The sequence below is a fragment of the Equus quagga genome, chromosome 8 (assembly GCF_021613505.1).
Source record: "Equus quagga isolate Etosha38 chromosome 8, UCLA_HA_Equagga_1.0, whole genome shotgun sequence".
Taxonomy (NCBI): Eukaryota; Metazoa; Chordata; class Mammalia; order Perissodactyla; family Equidae; genus Equus; species Equus quagga.
In genome coordinates, this window is record NC_060274.1 from 44,196,242 (window position 1) to 44,213,600 (window position 17,359).

A 17,359-nucleotide genomic window follows, 5' to 3' on the forward strand; every position below is an offset into this window, starting at 1 on the left:
GATTCTCTGTTACTCTCACTTCGACATTAATCTGGAGCTCAAACACATAATCCAGTCAGCTCTAAAACTGCCTTTGAGGAGATTCTCTCATGAAGCCCTATGTCTCACATATTTTCTCTCTCCTATGATGTTAGTAGTTTGGAAATGTTTTGTCTAGCTTATATCACTCATTCTCAGAGGAAAAATAACAAAAGCAAAAAATTCATTTGAAAAATTTCTCATTTATACACACGAGTCAGGATCATTTCTAGTGGCCCCCAAATTATACCTACTTGGTATCAGGAATATATAATAGCATATCTTTTTATTGCTATGCCTCTGTCTATATCCAGGTGCAGGGGAGGAAGACATTTCCTCTACCCATTTTAGGTTCTTCTGGCTGGACAATGAATTAAAATCACAAGTCAGAATAACAGGAGAAAATTAAACAAAGTTTTATAACATGGATACATGGGAGAGACTCAGGCAAACTAAGTAACTTCCCAAAATGGCGGAGGTTCTTACCTTAAATACCATCTTCAGCTACAAAGGAAAATGTTGGAGGAGGGGTCAGTTATGGGTGATTACCAGAAAAGCACAGTAAACAAGAGTCAGGTTATTATGCAGATTGAAGTCCTTGCCTTCCACCTTGATAAGAGTTTCTAGAGATAAGGTCATCCCCCTCTTCCTGGTACAGAGAGAAGACACCTTTACAGATGGAGATTTCCTTTACAATGTAAATGTCTCTTACAAAGTGTAACGTGTACTTTTCAGAGTTTCTCTCATGTCTGCAGTTTTTAAAAGTTACCAGCCCAAAATAATCCTTTTGCCAAAGAGACATATCTTGGGGCGGCCAATTCCAACCCCCAACACAGGCTAAGTATACAAGAGATACTTGCTAATAGTAGGAAAAATAATTAACATACTAATTCATTATAATTCAAGGCTAACAATTTTTTTTAAAGAAAGCATTCTGCTTTATTTAAGCCAAAGATTACAAGTAAAATGATTTTTACACAGATCACAGTTTTATCAATGAGCCCAAACATCCAGTTAGAGGACAGAGTTTAACGTAAGTATATGTCATTATTAGAGGAGTAGCTATATAAATGGGTAGATGGATAGATGGAGGAGAGAGAGACACACACAAACCTTTTGGGGAATACTGATATTGCCACTCACTAACTCTGGCCTTGGAAATATTAATTAACTCTCTCTTAGCCTCAGTTTCTTCCCTGTAGAACTCCAATTCTGTTGCTCTGAAGATTAAATTAGGTGGTTCATATAGACCTCACATATAATGACTGGCAAAATTTCCCATTAAATTAATTTTAGCCGTATTGTTACTATTAGAATTATTTTGGTGTTTACAGGATATTATGATTTAAGCTATAAAAAATGCTTGTGGCAGACACATGTTTATTATACTCAATCAGAAATTTATGTTCTCGGATATAAAGATCTATATATGTGATTCCTAGTTCTAAGGACATGGTTTGATTTCAGTTTATTGGTCTAGTTAAATAGATAGTGTTGTCATGGTGCCTTGAAGTGTGATTAAATAGACTTTGCTATAAATTATTTTTGAACTTCAGGAGAGCAGATTTCATTAAGTTTAAAGTAAGGTAAAACTTAGACAAAATCAAGTGGTTAGAAACTTGTAAGAAGCACATTTTTAGTTTCCCTTTGCCTTGTTTTGCTTGTGAGCCCTTTTAAGAGCCTGAATTAAGCTAAGAATTCTCATCACGTGCATGACTACAGCATTTCAAGGAATTTCAGGTGATTCGCAGGTCTCTTGAAGCTCATTCATAGGCCACCAGGGGTGACACACCTCAAGTGAAGAAGTCTTAGGTTAGAGGGACTGGGAGGAGCTGAAAAGATAATGAATGCACCCCGTGTTGGAGGTCAGGCTAATTCCAGTGAGGAAGAGCCAAAGAGACGCTGGCTAGAATCACAGGCTGACACCTGAGGGGCTGTGGATTAGTCCAGGTTTAAATGGTAGCTCCTTCTTCACTGGATCCCAACCATGCACACGACCCGAACAGTGATCCTGCAAGAGGAGGAGTGAGGCTCCGTGGGGTGCCACTGGCTGTCTCCCAGCACCCTGGTGGACAGGAGCGTCCACTCAACTCTCTTGTACCCACAAGAGTGTGGAAGTGCGTGGTGCCCAAGAGCAATCTCAGGAGGCCGAGTCCCAGAGTGAACTGAAACCTAAGAACATGGTCAGAAATTAACCTGTCCATTTAATGGTTTGGAATCTGAAGATTTTGGGGACCAGGTAAATGAATGGAGTCTCATAAGAGATAAAAGAGGAAAATAAGACCTAAAAAGGTCAGAGAGAAAAGAGAATCTAACTTACACAAAAAATTGAAACCTTAAAAACATATTTAGTGCTAAAGGATTGTGAAGATGAGGTCACAAATCCTGTTCTGTGTCTTAGAAAATTCCCACAGTGTAGGGAAGGGGCCAAATTTCAAAGGAAGGAAAACTCAAAAATTCTAGAATAATTGTGAACAGTATGTGAATATCCAGCAAATTCTAAAATCATTGAAATGATATTATTTTTAATAAAACAATAAAGACTGTTGAAAGCCACCGTAGGTTTCACTAAAAAGTAAATTATGCTCTGCAAAGCAATTTAATTGTTTTCTTAAAAAATTAAAAAAAAAAACAAAACAGGGAAACTGAAGCTGCCAATATATTGATTTGAATCAAGTATTTGGAAGGTAACTTATGAACATGTAGTAAAAAAATGTGATGGATGCCTAGCAGCTGAAAACCACACTGAAAGACTGTTCCTTAATGTAGCCATAGGAACTCTCTGGGGACATCATTTAAGTCTGTGGCTTTGTCTGTGATTCCCTTTGCTTAAATAATGCTTTGATTTACGTGTGGAAACCTTATGTAGTGAGTAACAAGGTACAGATTCTGAACAGTCTCAAATAGAGCGGAGACTAGTGGTGGCGTGTTGATTAGTCCCTCATGTACAGATCGGGGTGTCCCTGCTTCCTTGTGGGACACTGAAGCTACCGCATTCCTGGATTCCGTTCTTGGGTGTGGACGTGCTGATCAAAGGAGGTGATGATTTCGCTGTGTCTTGTGCCAGGTCGACCACAGCAGATGCCATGTGAGGTGCTGCTACCCAAACACCCCTAACCGCCACGTTGCAAAATTCAACAGAGTTGTCTGGATGCCATGTCATATAAGGAACCAAGAAAGACCTGGCCTTTTGTAGCAGAGGCTTATGCGGACCAAGATGGTTGTCTTTAGCTGTTTATAGGGCTATCCATGGAAAAGAAAAGCAACTTATGTGTTGTTCCAGAACATAGAGTTTGGATCAGTAGTTTTAAGAGATTTTTGCTACACTGTAAGAAGGAATTTTACAGCAATTATAGCTGCCCCCAAATTTGACTCACAGATTGATACTAATGTTCATATTTCAGTTATAAAAAATACTTTGACTACTATTGCTTCATCAGCTTGTCAGAGCAGCCGCATGGGGGAGGGTAGCACCTGATTTATGGCCCGAAGGAACAGTAAAGGCCAGAGAGGGGGTGGGGTACGTGAGCTTGTGGGGTTAATTCCTCTCTGCGATACTTTATCTCACACCGAGGTGTTGACAGGATAAAGCACCAAAAGTCATAACCTACTTCTTTGGTAATTATTTAAGGATAATTTAATTATTTGGTACAGCAGCTATTTAAGAACAATTGCTTTAGAGTTCTCACCTCCATCTTGTACACTCTAAAATAATTTTCTCCAGGACCAAATTATGAGGACGATTGTTGCTGAGAGAATTTTTGGAAGCCCTGTAGGATTTTATGTATAAGATTATGTATATATTATATTTTCTGAAATATGAGCAGGTATCTGCTGGCCCAGGGACACATTCTGATATCATAGATCTCGTATGGAAAAGGAACCGTACTAAAATGATAGCTGTCTCGAAGGCCTAGCATCACCTTGAGGTCTCATATTTTCAGAGCTGGTTAACGTACTAAGAAAACCCAGGCATTTAGAAGGCACTGAGGTATTTCAGGTGAGACCACTCAATCCCTCTGAGAAAACAGGGTCAAGTTTCCCTTGAGTGGACAGAGAGCACATGGAGACATATGGGTGACTTAAGAGAAAGGCTGTGATTTAAAGTAAGTGACTTCTCTGCTGATATTTGGAGCCAAAATTGAAGTGCCAGTTTCCTTTAATGAGGCACAGCGGTATCGCAACTTAAAGAGGCTGAGGAAAGTTGGCCAAGAATGAAACTTGGCTTGAGGATATGGAGAAAGACAGAAGTTTTCATTTTAGGAACATTGTGGGGGTTTTCTTAGATCTTGATGTCATCCAAAACTTGTGGGAGCTGCTTCTAGGGTGAGGCCCCTTACGGCTCAGCTTTGGGGCCACACAGAAATGCATCCCATTTCCAGCTTCTTCTTCTTCTAAGCCACGAAGCCTCAATCAAGGTATCTGAACCTTGTTCATCGCTTTGCGCTATCTGTGAAATGGGGTCACAGCACGCACCTTCCAGGTTGTTGGAGTGGGAGAAGTATTCAGGAGCACCATGGAAGCACACACGCAGTGCCCACACGGAGCAAAAGGGAAGCTTTCTTTTTTTATCTCTAGGCTTTGTTGTATAGAGCTCTACACCTTTCCATTCTTGAGAGCTTTTAATTCTCACTTTAACAAATAGGTATTGTTCCTACTTTACTGATGAGAATCGGAGCTTAGGAGTGATCTCAGGCATGCCCTTTGGGGGAGGGGACCCTGGGGCCATCAGCTGACCTCCAGATCACAGAGCTACAAGTCCAGGCTGACACGGGACCCAGGTTTGACCTCCCCATGCTCTTCCCATCATACTGTGGTGTCCTCTGAAGCCCCAGGAAATGTGTTTTGTCTTTGGAAAACACTGTGGGATTTATTAAGTAAAGTGTGTTTCTGTCCACTAAGTGAGGAAAACTGACCAGGCCCACAAAACCTCATATAATTCAACCTCTATACAAATAAATGGTACAGGAAAATAAACATGATTTTTCGCTTTACTTTTCAGATATGCGACTCTCCCATGGACGTATCTGATGTCCAGAATCTTCTCCAGTTCAGATGTAGCTTTCATCTCCTACGTCTCGGTGAACTTCATCTTTGGCCTGTGCACCATGCTGATGACCATCATGCCCCGCTTACTGGCCATCATCTCCAAAGCTCAGGTCAGTGGGCTTCAGTGCGGCCTCTCCGAGGGCACTAGTCAGAAGAGAATGTTGTCTCAGGCCTATTCTCTTGCTTTCCCAACTGGAATTAAATGGAAACTTGCAAATATTCATCTTCAACCTCCACAAAGACAAATTGACTTTAACTAATGAAAACATCTCTGCCTTAAAAGAGCCATGCGTGCGCTGGCATCAATTGACAAAAGATGCACAATTTCTGCTACTCCCATTGTGAGGGCAGACCCACAAATGTGTCACTGCTGCATCCCTGTTTGTTGATGAATTACTGATTGATGGCTGGAGGAGTGAATGCATGCCTGAACTGTGTCCTGTCGGCGTGTTGCAGGAGTAGGGGTCAGGCATTCCTCTCTTTGGGGTCAGATGCTACAGGGTAGGATTGGCTGTAGTGGCTAACCACACTCTTAGACGAATAATCTAGATGACAGCAGGTCTAGCTTATTGGGACGATTCTCGCCCTAGGCTCCCTGGAACATATTTAGTTTTGTTACTTTCAAAGTATTGGAGCAAAAGGCTGCCCTGAGAAAGGACTCCGTGGTTAAGGAACATTTCTCCTAATGAAGGAAATGCCTCTCTCCACCAGGCCATTTGCATCACTAAGTCGCGTTTTGAGCATCATCCCAGGCAGGCATCTGGGTCAAGCTGCATCAAGTTCAGCTGCCACAACCCTCTCGTTCCCACCATGCTCCTTACATAAGTCTCCTCCTCATGAGGCCTGGCCCCTGGCCTCTGCAGCTTTAACTCATCCTTCAGCCTTCTGCCTTCCCTGCGCTATCCTTGGGCTTAGACTTCAGTCTGACCCCTTATTTCAATTCCTTTCTTTCCTGCCTTTTTCTCTCAGCTTTGACCACACTGTTCTCCCCTGACTCCCTGCCGTCTGCATAGACTCCCAATTCCTCAGTCATCCTGGGGGTTTGATTGACACGTCGGCTAAGACGATAGCCTGGAAAAGGCCTGGCCTTCTGGGCTCTGGAGGCTGTGCTGCTGGTCATGTCTCAAATGAGGCGGAGACAGACGCCTGTTTAATTGGGGCAGGCTCATGTTCTCATGACTGGACCTGAGCAGACTTAGTAGACTGTTCACTGAGGGCTCAGAATAGTTTTTATTGTCATGCCTCGTGCTGTTACGCCTCGTGTTTGTATAGAAGCAGTGGAGTGTGTGAACATTTATTATGCATTCAATGAGGGAAACAATCTATTTTGGTGATTTTTATGGGTCTATTAGACATTGATCTGTGTTAATGTGTCTAGCCTTTTTGCAGAACAATTAAGTGGCTTTAGCTTGAGGAGAATGTTGAAATTAGAGCCAGTATAAGTTTCCCTCCTCCTCCATCGGATCTCTAATATGACACTGGCCATGAGGGATGTGAGTCATGAACTAAGGTGAGAAGGGGAACAGACTCAATGTACATAATCCCTAGGGTGAGAAACTCGAAGCAGAGGTCTGCTCTAGGGGACAGGATCCCAGAGAGAAAAGGAAAAGGGGGAGAGATCATTCAGACTCAAAGAGGAAATGAGTCAGAAACCTTCATATCCCTGAGACTGAAACACTGAGGTGGGCTGTTCCCCCCAGTTATAAACAGCATTGCTTCCTTGGAGAGAAATCAACAGGCAATAGGTTGTTTGCAAAAAATGGGTCAAACTCAATTTTTAAATAATAAAAGACATTTTATTGCTTTTGCTAAGGTCTTTCTTTTCCTTAACTCTTTATTTTGATATTTGCTTAAAGACCTCAATATTATAAATGAATGATTGAAAATATAAATTTGTAATTTAGGGAGGAATATGTTCTTATAGAATTAATGCAAGAAACCAAGAAAGGTGCCTAGATTCTCAGATCAGACTTAAAAGTCAGTGTAACCAGTGTTAATCATTGTGTATATAAACCATAACGTTAATAAGAGCATTTTTATTTTTGCCAAGTCACAATTTATAAGCTGATTTGTATAGAAAATGCATTTTGGGTTCCAACTCAAGATCTGGAACGTCTCTCTCTTCCACTAGTGAGGATTTTCTCACCAGTTCATGCTAAAATAGAGACAACTGTGAATCCCTTAAAGTCAGACCGAAAGTCATCATTATTAGTATGTCATTTCCTTAATTATCAGTTCCTGAGTTAAAAGTCTGTTTCTATTTTACATCAAGTAAAAGGAAATCCTTTCATGTGGTATATTACTTGATCCAGGGACATAGTTTTGTGAAAAATGGGATTAATAAGCCTCCTTAGGACTGGTTGACATCTATAAAGAGTGATTGGGGAAGATAAGAACTAAGGGAAAATTAAATGAAGCTTTCATGTTTTTCCAGTGTCTACATGCAAAAGACAATAAAGAAAAATATAACAGTAAATGCCCCTGAAAGTCTTTATTGAATTTTCTATTGCTTCCAAATCACATTATTTAAGATGACATTTAGACTAGTCAGCTTATAAGTTTGCATTATAAGGGAAAACTGAACATTATCTAGTATGAGATATATAGCTGACAATTTTGCAAGTTCTTTAATTTTATGATAGGATACATACACCGTTGTGTATTATAATGTACACATTCTGATGATTTTGCTCCCTTATAAAATATTATTGCTTAGATCAATTACTGAGTTTGAATACAAGGAGAGAAAGAGTGTAAAATGTGAGTTTAATTCTCCATTGTATTTCCATAGCTTTGCTTGGTAATTACTGTGGTCTTTCTGGGTTAAATACTGTAAAGTAGCTACGCTGAGTCTAAAGGAAAGCTCAGCTGACTCACGTTTCAGTGAATTTTCTCCAAAAGCTGCATTCCCTTGTGGAAAGACTTTATTCTTCGGACCAGAAAGATTGGGGTCGAGTCCTGGCCCTACTGCTGTGTGGCCTGGACACATTAATCAGCCTCTTGAAACTGTGTTTCTTCACTGGAACTGAGTTTACTTCTCAGTACCTTGTACATTTACTGAAAGGATGAAATGTGATAAAGTTCAATAAAACTGGAAGCATACCGTACCTTACAGAATACGCTTAGTGGACAATGATTGTTGTAGTAATTTTAATCTCATTATAAAATAAAACTAGTATTCAAAAAATACCAGATGGTAAAGACAATAATTAAATTTATAGGAGATGCTGAATTCTTATTTATATTCAATTTAAAAATTATATTAAGTATATAGCTTATCTTTTTTTTTGTTTTCTCTGCAATTAATCTCTTTCCATCTCCTCCCTTATTCATCCTGTCCTTGTAATATCACTTTATTCTAATATGTTTAATAATGACAACTACATACATTTAGCATTTACTATAGGCTAAGTATGAACTAGGCGTTTTGCACGTTATTTACATGCTCACTGTCACAGCTTCTGGTATTATCCACTCTTTTAAACACTATTGTCACCTCATGACTATTAATGTCATCCATACGTCTTAGTCAGCCTTGGCTGCTGTAACAAAATACCATAGACTAGGTGCCCTAAACAGCAGACATTTATTTCTTACACTTCTGGAGGCTGGGAAGTCCAAGATTAAGGGGCCCGTAGGTTCAGTTCTTGGGGAGGCCTCTCCTCCTGGCTTGCAGAGGGCTGCCTTCTTGATGTATCCTCACTACACAGAGAGGAACTGTTATTTTTTTCTCTTCACGTAAGGGCAGTAATCCCAACGTGGGGGCTCCACTCTCATGACCTCATCTAAACCTAACTACCTCCCAAAGGCCCCACCTCCAAATAGTATCATACTGGGGGTTGGGGCTTCAATATATGAATTTGGGGGGATGCAAACATTCACTCCAAAACGTTTCATTCTCTAGTCCCCCTAAATCCATATCCTTCTTCTTCTTCTTTTTTTTTGGTGAGGAAGATTAATCCTGAGCTAACATCCATTGCCAATCCTCCTCTTTTTTTTTGCTTGAGGAAGATTAACCCTGCACTAACATCTGTGCCAATCCTTGTCCACTTTATATGTGGGGTGATGCCACAGCATGGCTGATGAGTGGTGTAGTTCTGCGCCTGGGATCCGAACCTTCAAACCCAGGCCACCAAAGCAGAATGTACCAAACTATACCGGTGTACCAGGGGGCTGGCTCCCATGTGCTTCTTATGTGAAAAATACATTCATTCTATCTCAACAGCCCCTAAGTCTTAACTCACTCTAGCATCAACTCTAAAGTCCAAAATCTCATGGAAATGTCATCTAAATCAGTTATAGGAGAGGCTTGAGGTGTGGCTCATCCTGAGGTAAATTCCTCTCCACCTGTGAACGTTTGAGACCAGATAAGCTATGTGCTCCAAAAACACGTGATGGGACAGGCGTAGGATAGATATTTCCATTCCCAAAGGGAGAAATTGGAAGGAAGAAAGGGGCAAGGGGTCCAATGCAAGTCCAAAGCCTAGCAAGGCATAACCATTAGATCTTAAGGCTGAGAATGAGCCTCTTTGGTTTGCTGACATCTGAGAGTGTGACTGAATGGCTGGATAGGGAGGACCTATCCAACAAGACCAACGAGGAGAAATGGAAGTTGCGAAGCGCTTTTAATTTTGTTTCTTTTCTTTCTCTTCCACTGTACAGAATTTACAGATCATCTATGATGTCCTCAAGTGGGTCTTTACTATTTTTCCTCAATTCTGCCTGGGTCAAGGACTGATAGAACTCTGTTATAATCAGATCAAATATGACCTGACCCACAACTTTGGCGTCGATTCCTATGTGAGTCCCTTTGAGATGAACTTCCTGGGCTGGATCTTCGTGCAATTGGCCTTACAAGGCACGGTTCTTCTCCTCTGGAGGATTCTGCTGCACTGGGACTTTCTGCAGCGGTTAAGGTGAGTCCTGCAGGGCTCATCCTCGAATGGCACCAACTTTTGAATAAAGAGGGAGAGAAAACTCCATCCTGGAGGTTACAAGATAAGAAATGTGCCTAATCAGTATTATACATGGTTACAATGAGTTAAGATTTTATGTTTCTTTGCATTTTTCTTTTTTTGATTGGTGTGAGTCACCAACACTAGGAAGGAGAATGTCAAAAGATAAGCAGTCAACCTGTGAGATAATCATTTCAAGTATTTAATTATCTCAGTGAATTTTCCCCTTTGAAATTGCTCAGTTGCCGTCTTACGTTGATTGTAGCACCTAAGGTGAATTTGGTTGATACCATAACATGATTTAATTTTATGGCTAAATGTTGTTAACTCTGAGAAGCAGGAATATGTGGAAATTCAGAGCTGGTAACCACTTGCCCTTTGCCAGCTCCTGTTGCTATTAATGCTGCATTCCCATCTCTGTTAGGCAAGGATGAAAGTCAGTAGCACAGGGGAAACATGTATATACGGAGCTATACAGTGGTCTGTCTTGGTGTACGTATGTGCCTGTGCGCAGGCATGCCTGCACAAACACACACGGATCCCTACTATTCTAAATAGGACTTAAGATGGCTTTACAAGGATGTCTAAATATTTTTGGATAACACATTTGAAATAGATAAAGAATACATGCTTTCCTGAGTAAGGTCTAGAATGGTGTGTCTCCTTCTCCATGACTCATGTCGCCTAACTCTGCTGACCTGCTCTTTCCAAGTGAGGGATTCTTTACGGAGAAATTACTAGCTACAGCCACGTCACTGGAGAACCTAGTAAAAATTATAAAGACACACTATCGATATTTTATGGTGAGCTCCTTCTAGAATCTGTTCCTTTCATTCCTTTCGTGACATCTCTCCTTGGGGTGTGGTGCTGGATCACACAGCTCCCTCAGAGGCATCTGGATTCATGAAAGGATGTCTAATTAGTTATTTAAAAAGGGGGTCATAGAGGAGGGGTGTCTTATGCCACCATGATGCTGACGCCACTCTTCTATAACTTCTTTTAATCTGCCAAAGTGGAGAACCAGTTTGAATACAAATTCCAAGGCTCTTTTGAATTGGCCACAATCACTCTGGAATCTGTAGATTTCAACTATCTGACTGAGTCTGATACTGAGTACTTGTCAGACGTAATGGTTCTGTGATTGGCCCTTGCTAGTTTAATCTATTTTAAAACCTGTAATGTAGACTTCCCTTGGGTGGATTTCAGGGTGCCCTGTTCTGTAGCATCGAAAGATTTTTCTTTAAAGGGAAGACTTCCTCTATTACCTTTACTTTGTAGAGTATAAGTTAAACCATATTTTAGAATATTATCATTTTTATTCAGACTACATAGTATTTGTTGTTCTTTGTCAGTGTGAAGTTTACAAAGCACAGAAATTTTATTTAATTTAGGCACAATTGCTTGCCACTCCCTTATGGATGACTGTTATAATGATTATCTGATCAATTTAATTTTTTTTTAAATCCAGATTGAACATTGCCTGAAAGATAGAATTCCAATGTTCTTAGCCAGGTCCCCTCTTGTCTGGTACCTCGTGCTCAATGAAGCTCTCTATGATTCTCCCTCCACCCCCATACATGCCATTTGCCTCTGATCATCTGCCCAGTCTGGTCCTCTGCCATTCCTGACCTCCCTAACTTCCAGGACCCTCCTCTGGTGCCCTCGCTGCCTCCCAGGGCAGGCATAATGCCTTCTCAGCATTTCTATTACAGCCTGTCTTTATCAGGACCAGTAGTGTTGACTTAGAGTGTTTATATCTTACTCTCTTCTGCTTGACCTTAAGTTCCTTCACTTGGGAAATATTTTATACTTGGCATAGTTGAATCTTCGATGAGAATAGGAAGACCCTGCCCTCTGCATCTGGGACAGACATATCCTGCCTTCTCCAACTAAGCAGTGTCCATGACCAGCACCTGATGCTGGGTATGAGTGCCAAGCGAGTGAGCCTCCTTCATTGCTGTCCTTCCCTACCCTGCACTGGCTCCTGTCCTGCAGTCCTGCTGCTGGCCTTTGGTTGTCTGCTAGGAACCCAGGTCTCCATTAGAACATGCCCTGGCTGCATACCAGTCAGGTTGGGTGGGTTTGGGAGAGTTCTTGCTTATTCTCTTTCTGGTGTGGAGTTGGACTTTGCTCTTTGTACCCTAGGCACTGACTGGGTCGGAACAGTCCTGTGACCCAGGACAGCATTTCTCTTCCAATACTAGGTGTGCTGAATCTGAATCTCTGGAGAGTTCTGCTACAGCTGGTACCAATCCAGATTCTTCCTTTGTAATATAGATGCCATTCTTTTTGGTTGTCAGTTGGAAGATGGCTGGGTGCCACTTTTCTGAGTGTAGTTGGATGAATTGTATGTTGGACTATTGTGAGGTTGGCCAACAAGAAGTTACTTCAATCAGTTGTCTTCTGTCTGTAGAATGACTTGAGATTTAAACAAATATGCACTCCTGGGCTCCCCTAGAGCCCTGCGATCAGAAGCTCTGGGGATGAGACCAAGTGGGTATTTATAAAGCTCGCCAGGTGATTCTAACGAGGACAGGGTCAGAACTGCTGATGTCCGTAACTTGGGGATGGATCTTGGAAACAGGAAGGAATAGAGATGGTATACTTTCCTGTTAGAGTAGAGAAAGTAGCTCTGGAAGGCCAGGACAGACTGAAGGGTCAAGGAACACACCTTCAACTGGGAAAGGGGAAGATAATAGTCAGAAAGCAAAGTGTAAAATTCAGTGTATTTCCCCAGATTGAATTCCCCTATGTTGCCTTCTCTCAGACTGAGCACCATCAGCATCCCAGGGCCCCCTCATAACCCTTTCCAGTCAGTAACCACTCTATAGGGAACTGCAGCTCTTGTTTCGATCTCTGTTGATTCTTTTCTCATGCTGTTGAATGTTATGTAAATGATACCATATAATATATACTCCTAAGTATCCAACTATATTTTCTCATCATATAGGTTTTGAGACAGATAAATTGTATGTTTGTTCAATGGTGATTTTAGGTACAGAAAAAATAATATAGGGAAAGCTGGGGCCACTGGTGATGGCATTAGGTAGTTTATTTTATTTTTATTACCTTTTTATTTTAAAATAGCTTAAGACTCAGAAGAAATTGCAAAATTAGTACAAAGAGTCCCTATGTATGCTTCACCCAGCTTTTCCCAATGATACTTTGATAATATGACAGTATATTAGATAACAATATTACCTTGACAAAACGAGGAAATTGATGTTGGTCCTACACTAACTCAGTAGTCTGTACTCACTTAATTATTAAAATGTTGGCATATTACAGTTTACAGGGGAAATTAAAATTTACTTGAAAGTTAAAGAATGCTAGAATAAAAATCATAAGAAAGATCGAACAGTGAGCAGCTCAGATTTAGAGTAAGTAAATTAGAGTTGAAAATTAAATTTGTATTCACCTGAAATACTTATTGAATATGCTATGCAAGTCACTATGCAGAGTGCTTGCTGTACAATCCAACATGTACTGTAATGTTTGGGTGCTTTATATGCAATCTATTTTACTAAATGACCTGTTTGCTAAAAGTGCTTAGACAAGTTCAATCCTTATGATCATTTTGTAATAAATTATTTTTCCATCTAGCACATAAATCGGGCATGACTTTATTACTTATAAAATTGAAAAGTAGCTCTGGTTTGGTGTCTGTCCACTTCACTGTATTTGGGGAACATGTACATTTCCTTCCCATTAGAGGATGGACCTTGACTCTTGCTGGTTATCAGTATTCAGGATGGCAGAACTCGGATGCATGGACCAGAGTGGACACTGCAGTCTGAAGACTATATCTTCTGTTTTGACAGATCTCTGCCCTTTCTCTAGACTCTTCCACTTCCATTTTCCAGGTGTGAATTAGCTCTGGCTTTGTCTTCCCAGGGGTCACTCTGCCCTCCAAGGTACAGTCACATCTTCTAAGGACATAGATGTTGAAAAAGAGCAACTGAGGGTGTTGAAAGGAAGAACCAATGGAGACATTCTTGTCTTATACAACCTCAGTAAAAGTTATCGAAGCTTCTTCAAGAAGACCACCGCCGTGCAAGATATTACTTTGGGCATACGAAGAGGAGAGGTAAAGAAGCTTCTAGTTGTACCCCTTTCTATTACAAAGTTTCTGTGTAACTCTAATTGTTGGTCTGCTTGTGTTATTCTCATAATATCTGAAATCAGAGCTAAAGCAACATTTAAATTCCAGGAATTTCTGCCAAATCACTAGAAACAAAACCTGAGTAAAGAGTCTGTTGGCTCTGTCCCTAGTGAAAACTTTGCTGAGTGATTGATGAGGTTTATTCTGTTTGATTATTTTTAAGATTTCATGTGACTGAGGAGTTTTAAGTATTCTTTGGGGTGTGGGATGACTTTTTCTTGAACGCAAATATTTTATGGATCCAATTAATTAAGGAAACCAGTTCTAACTCTTACGTGGACATCAGTACTCTTTAAGTGGCCAGTTAAGCCGATCTAGTGAAATGCTGCTCTGGAGAGGTAAAAAGCACTCGCACACCATAGCAATAGCCCAGAATTTTTTTTTCATGAATACAGCATTAATTGTAGTAGAAATGTTTAATCAGAACTGACACAAGCCATATAAGTTGTTCCTGATTTGTGCTTAGTGCATAAAGAGAAATCAGTTCTGGAAATGATTATCTTTAATTAACTGTTAATAATAAGAGAGCATCTTGCATTCATATTGTTCCAAGCTCCTGAGAAATTCAAATTAGCTTGTATTATTATCTGTGCCATCTGTGCTTTACTGAAAGCAGAGAGCAGGCATTTCAGGTATGAGTATTCTGAGATAAAGAGAAGCCAAGAGACCAATCTGAATCAATCCAGGAATATCCTTCCACCCTGCACCATGGTTGTGGTTGAACAGGACACTATGTTAAGGAAGGATTTTCTTGTAGTCGTTGTTTGCTACTCAACTCTCAGACTAGCTATGCAAACTTCATCATCATATTGAGCTATTGTTTTACCTTTGTTTTAAAGATCAACTTTAGTTTTGCCACTACCTCTCCATGGTGGTTGTAAGCTACAAGGTAAGAGAAAAATTTGGAAAACTTAATAAAAGAGATGCTCCAGGTATATGAAATGATCCAAGATGCCACTTACATTTGGGTGCTGTTTACTAGGCTTTTATGAGCATCTCCATTTAATTACCTGGATGTAAAGTGTCATGCAAGAGCCTGTGCAAGAGACAGAGATGGTTAAGATTTGTCCCCGTCCCTCTAGGAATTAATTACTGGGTAGGAAATGGAAGATTGTAAACATATACAGTGTTACATAATAGCAGGAGGCAGGGAAAGGGTAAAAGGCACACAGGTAGTATTGCCTTAGAGCTATAAGTCCAAAGGGGGCAGCTGGGCAGGGGGGGGTTGGAAAGGTGGGAGGGCAGGAACTGTGAGAATAACTTTATTAAAACATAGGTTTGTATAATCCTAAGCCTAAACCTAATCCTGGAAGTGTTGATAGAGTTTGGGTAGGTTGATGGTGTTGTACCTTTGGATAGCCAACTCAGGTGTGGTCTGACAGGAGTGACATGGGACAGGATAGGCCTAAAACAAAATGGGCTCATACATCAGATGGTGGGAGAGATCCAGTTGAGGTGGAAAAGCATGGATAGTGAAGCAGCTGTCATCCAGAGTTACAAAATGTAGTTCTCTACATTTTGGTAGGCATGGTGGCACAAAATCCAGAGTCATTTTGATAGGTAGTCATGGCAACACGAAATCCAGAGTCATTTTTCCCAGATTCAAGGAGCCAGGAAGCCAGCTTATGTCACTGATATCAGTGCCTAGCCATCAGAAAACAGGTGTTTTGGAAGGAAATTGGTAAGAACCTACTTACTGACTGATAGAGTCAGTCTCCAAGGCAGAATCTTTGGCTGAGAATATACTGATATACAACCTAGACACAAGGTCTAGAAAAGAAAGCAAGAAGGTCATTTCCACATGGAATATAAGATAGGACTGAATCAAGAAAGAAGTTGAGTTCATGCTAAGTGTCAAGATATAGAACTAAAAGGTCATATTTTTAACTCATATCAGGATTAGCTTAGAGTCTGAGCCTAGAGAAAGAAAGAGAGAGAGGGGGAGGATGGAGAGAGTGGAGAATAATTTTAGAAAGTACTTCAAACTATACGATGATGTCAGGGTAATAATAATGATTATGATGATGTGACTTTCAAAAAATCTACTCATCAACGGCACATTGTTAGAAGCTTATTGGGGTGGCCCCACATAGGACAGGAAATCTCAGCATAATTGGTGTTAGTTTGCATTTACTTCTCATCCTCTTGAGCTTTCCGTACGTGAATTTACTTGTCTGAATGAATGCTGAAATTGCGAGACTACTCAAATGCCATGGTAATTGGGAAAGTCCTTTGTGATCTATAAAGTACTTTATACACTAGTATGATTTTAAAAGTCCACAAATATCACAAACCAACGATAGCAACTCAAAGTTGTCTGAAAGCAAGTCCTGTTTCTGATATAATTTTGATTTTATTGTTTAACTTGTTTTCTCTTTTTAGTGCTTTGGGCTTCTAGGGGTGAACGGAGCTGGGAAGAGTACCACATTCAAAATGCTGAACGGGGACATCCCTCCGACCTCGGGACATGCTGTCATCAGAACTCCCATGGGGTAAAATCCAGATTCACTAATTTTTGCTGCCCATAGGGATAATAAGCAAGGCCAGAGAATCCCCAGCATCCCCTCAGTCCAGTGGACTAAAAGTCTGAGGATGTCATTTTCCTCCAAATTTACCTTTCAATTACCACTCCTCAGAAGCGCCTCCAAATGCTAATGAAATGAACTCATTTCTGGCCAAAGGAGACATTGGCCAAAAGCAGCCACAGGCTGACGTCTTTCAGAGGCACTAGTTTGGTTTAAGGTATTTGGTTGCTCTCTGCCGAGCGTTAACTCAGTTGAGAGAAAATGGCCAGGGGCTGGTTCTCCTTGGGTCACCGTTGGATACAGCTTCAAATGCCTTCACTGACGTAACATGAGGGTAGCCACAAGGGGCTAGATGGTCTCCTTCCTTTTGCCACCCAGACCTCCTCTTTCAGGTAGTACAGCAATGTTCTACCTACTACTCCACACACCATTCACGTGCATCCTAATCTGGATGTTTCCATATCCCACTTGATACTCCACTTTTTTTATTTTCAATACTGTATTATATCATCATATAAATAGCTACCAAGTTCTCAGTACCATATTCGATCTGATAGTCTGTCTACTGGGGATCATAAATCATTCCTAAGTAGACATGGAAATAATTTGCTTGTGACTTTTATATATAGGTTCAAATATAGTAATTGAAA

The 17,359-nt window shown here is 40.6% G+C and overlaps 1 protein-coding gene across 1 annotated transcript in view; it reads left to right on the forward strand.

Annotated features, from left to right (window-relative positions):
- The window catches only part of ABCA13 (ATP binding cassette subfamily A member 13), a 407,666-nt gene that overhangs the window by 305,300 nt on the left and 85,007 nt on the right, over positions 1-17,359 (forward strand). The window contains exons 52-55 of the mRNA XM_046670200.1: positions 5,021-5,177; positions 9,730-9,983; positions 13,917-14,109; positions 16,567-16,676. Of these exons, the coding sequence (XP_046526156.1) occupies positions 5,021-5,177; positions 9,730-9,983; positions 13,917-14,109; positions 16,567-16,676 (714 nt within the window). The remainder of the gene's footprint in view (positions 1-5,020; positions 5,178-9,729; positions 9,984-13,916; positions 14,110-16,566; positions 16,677-17,359) is intronic.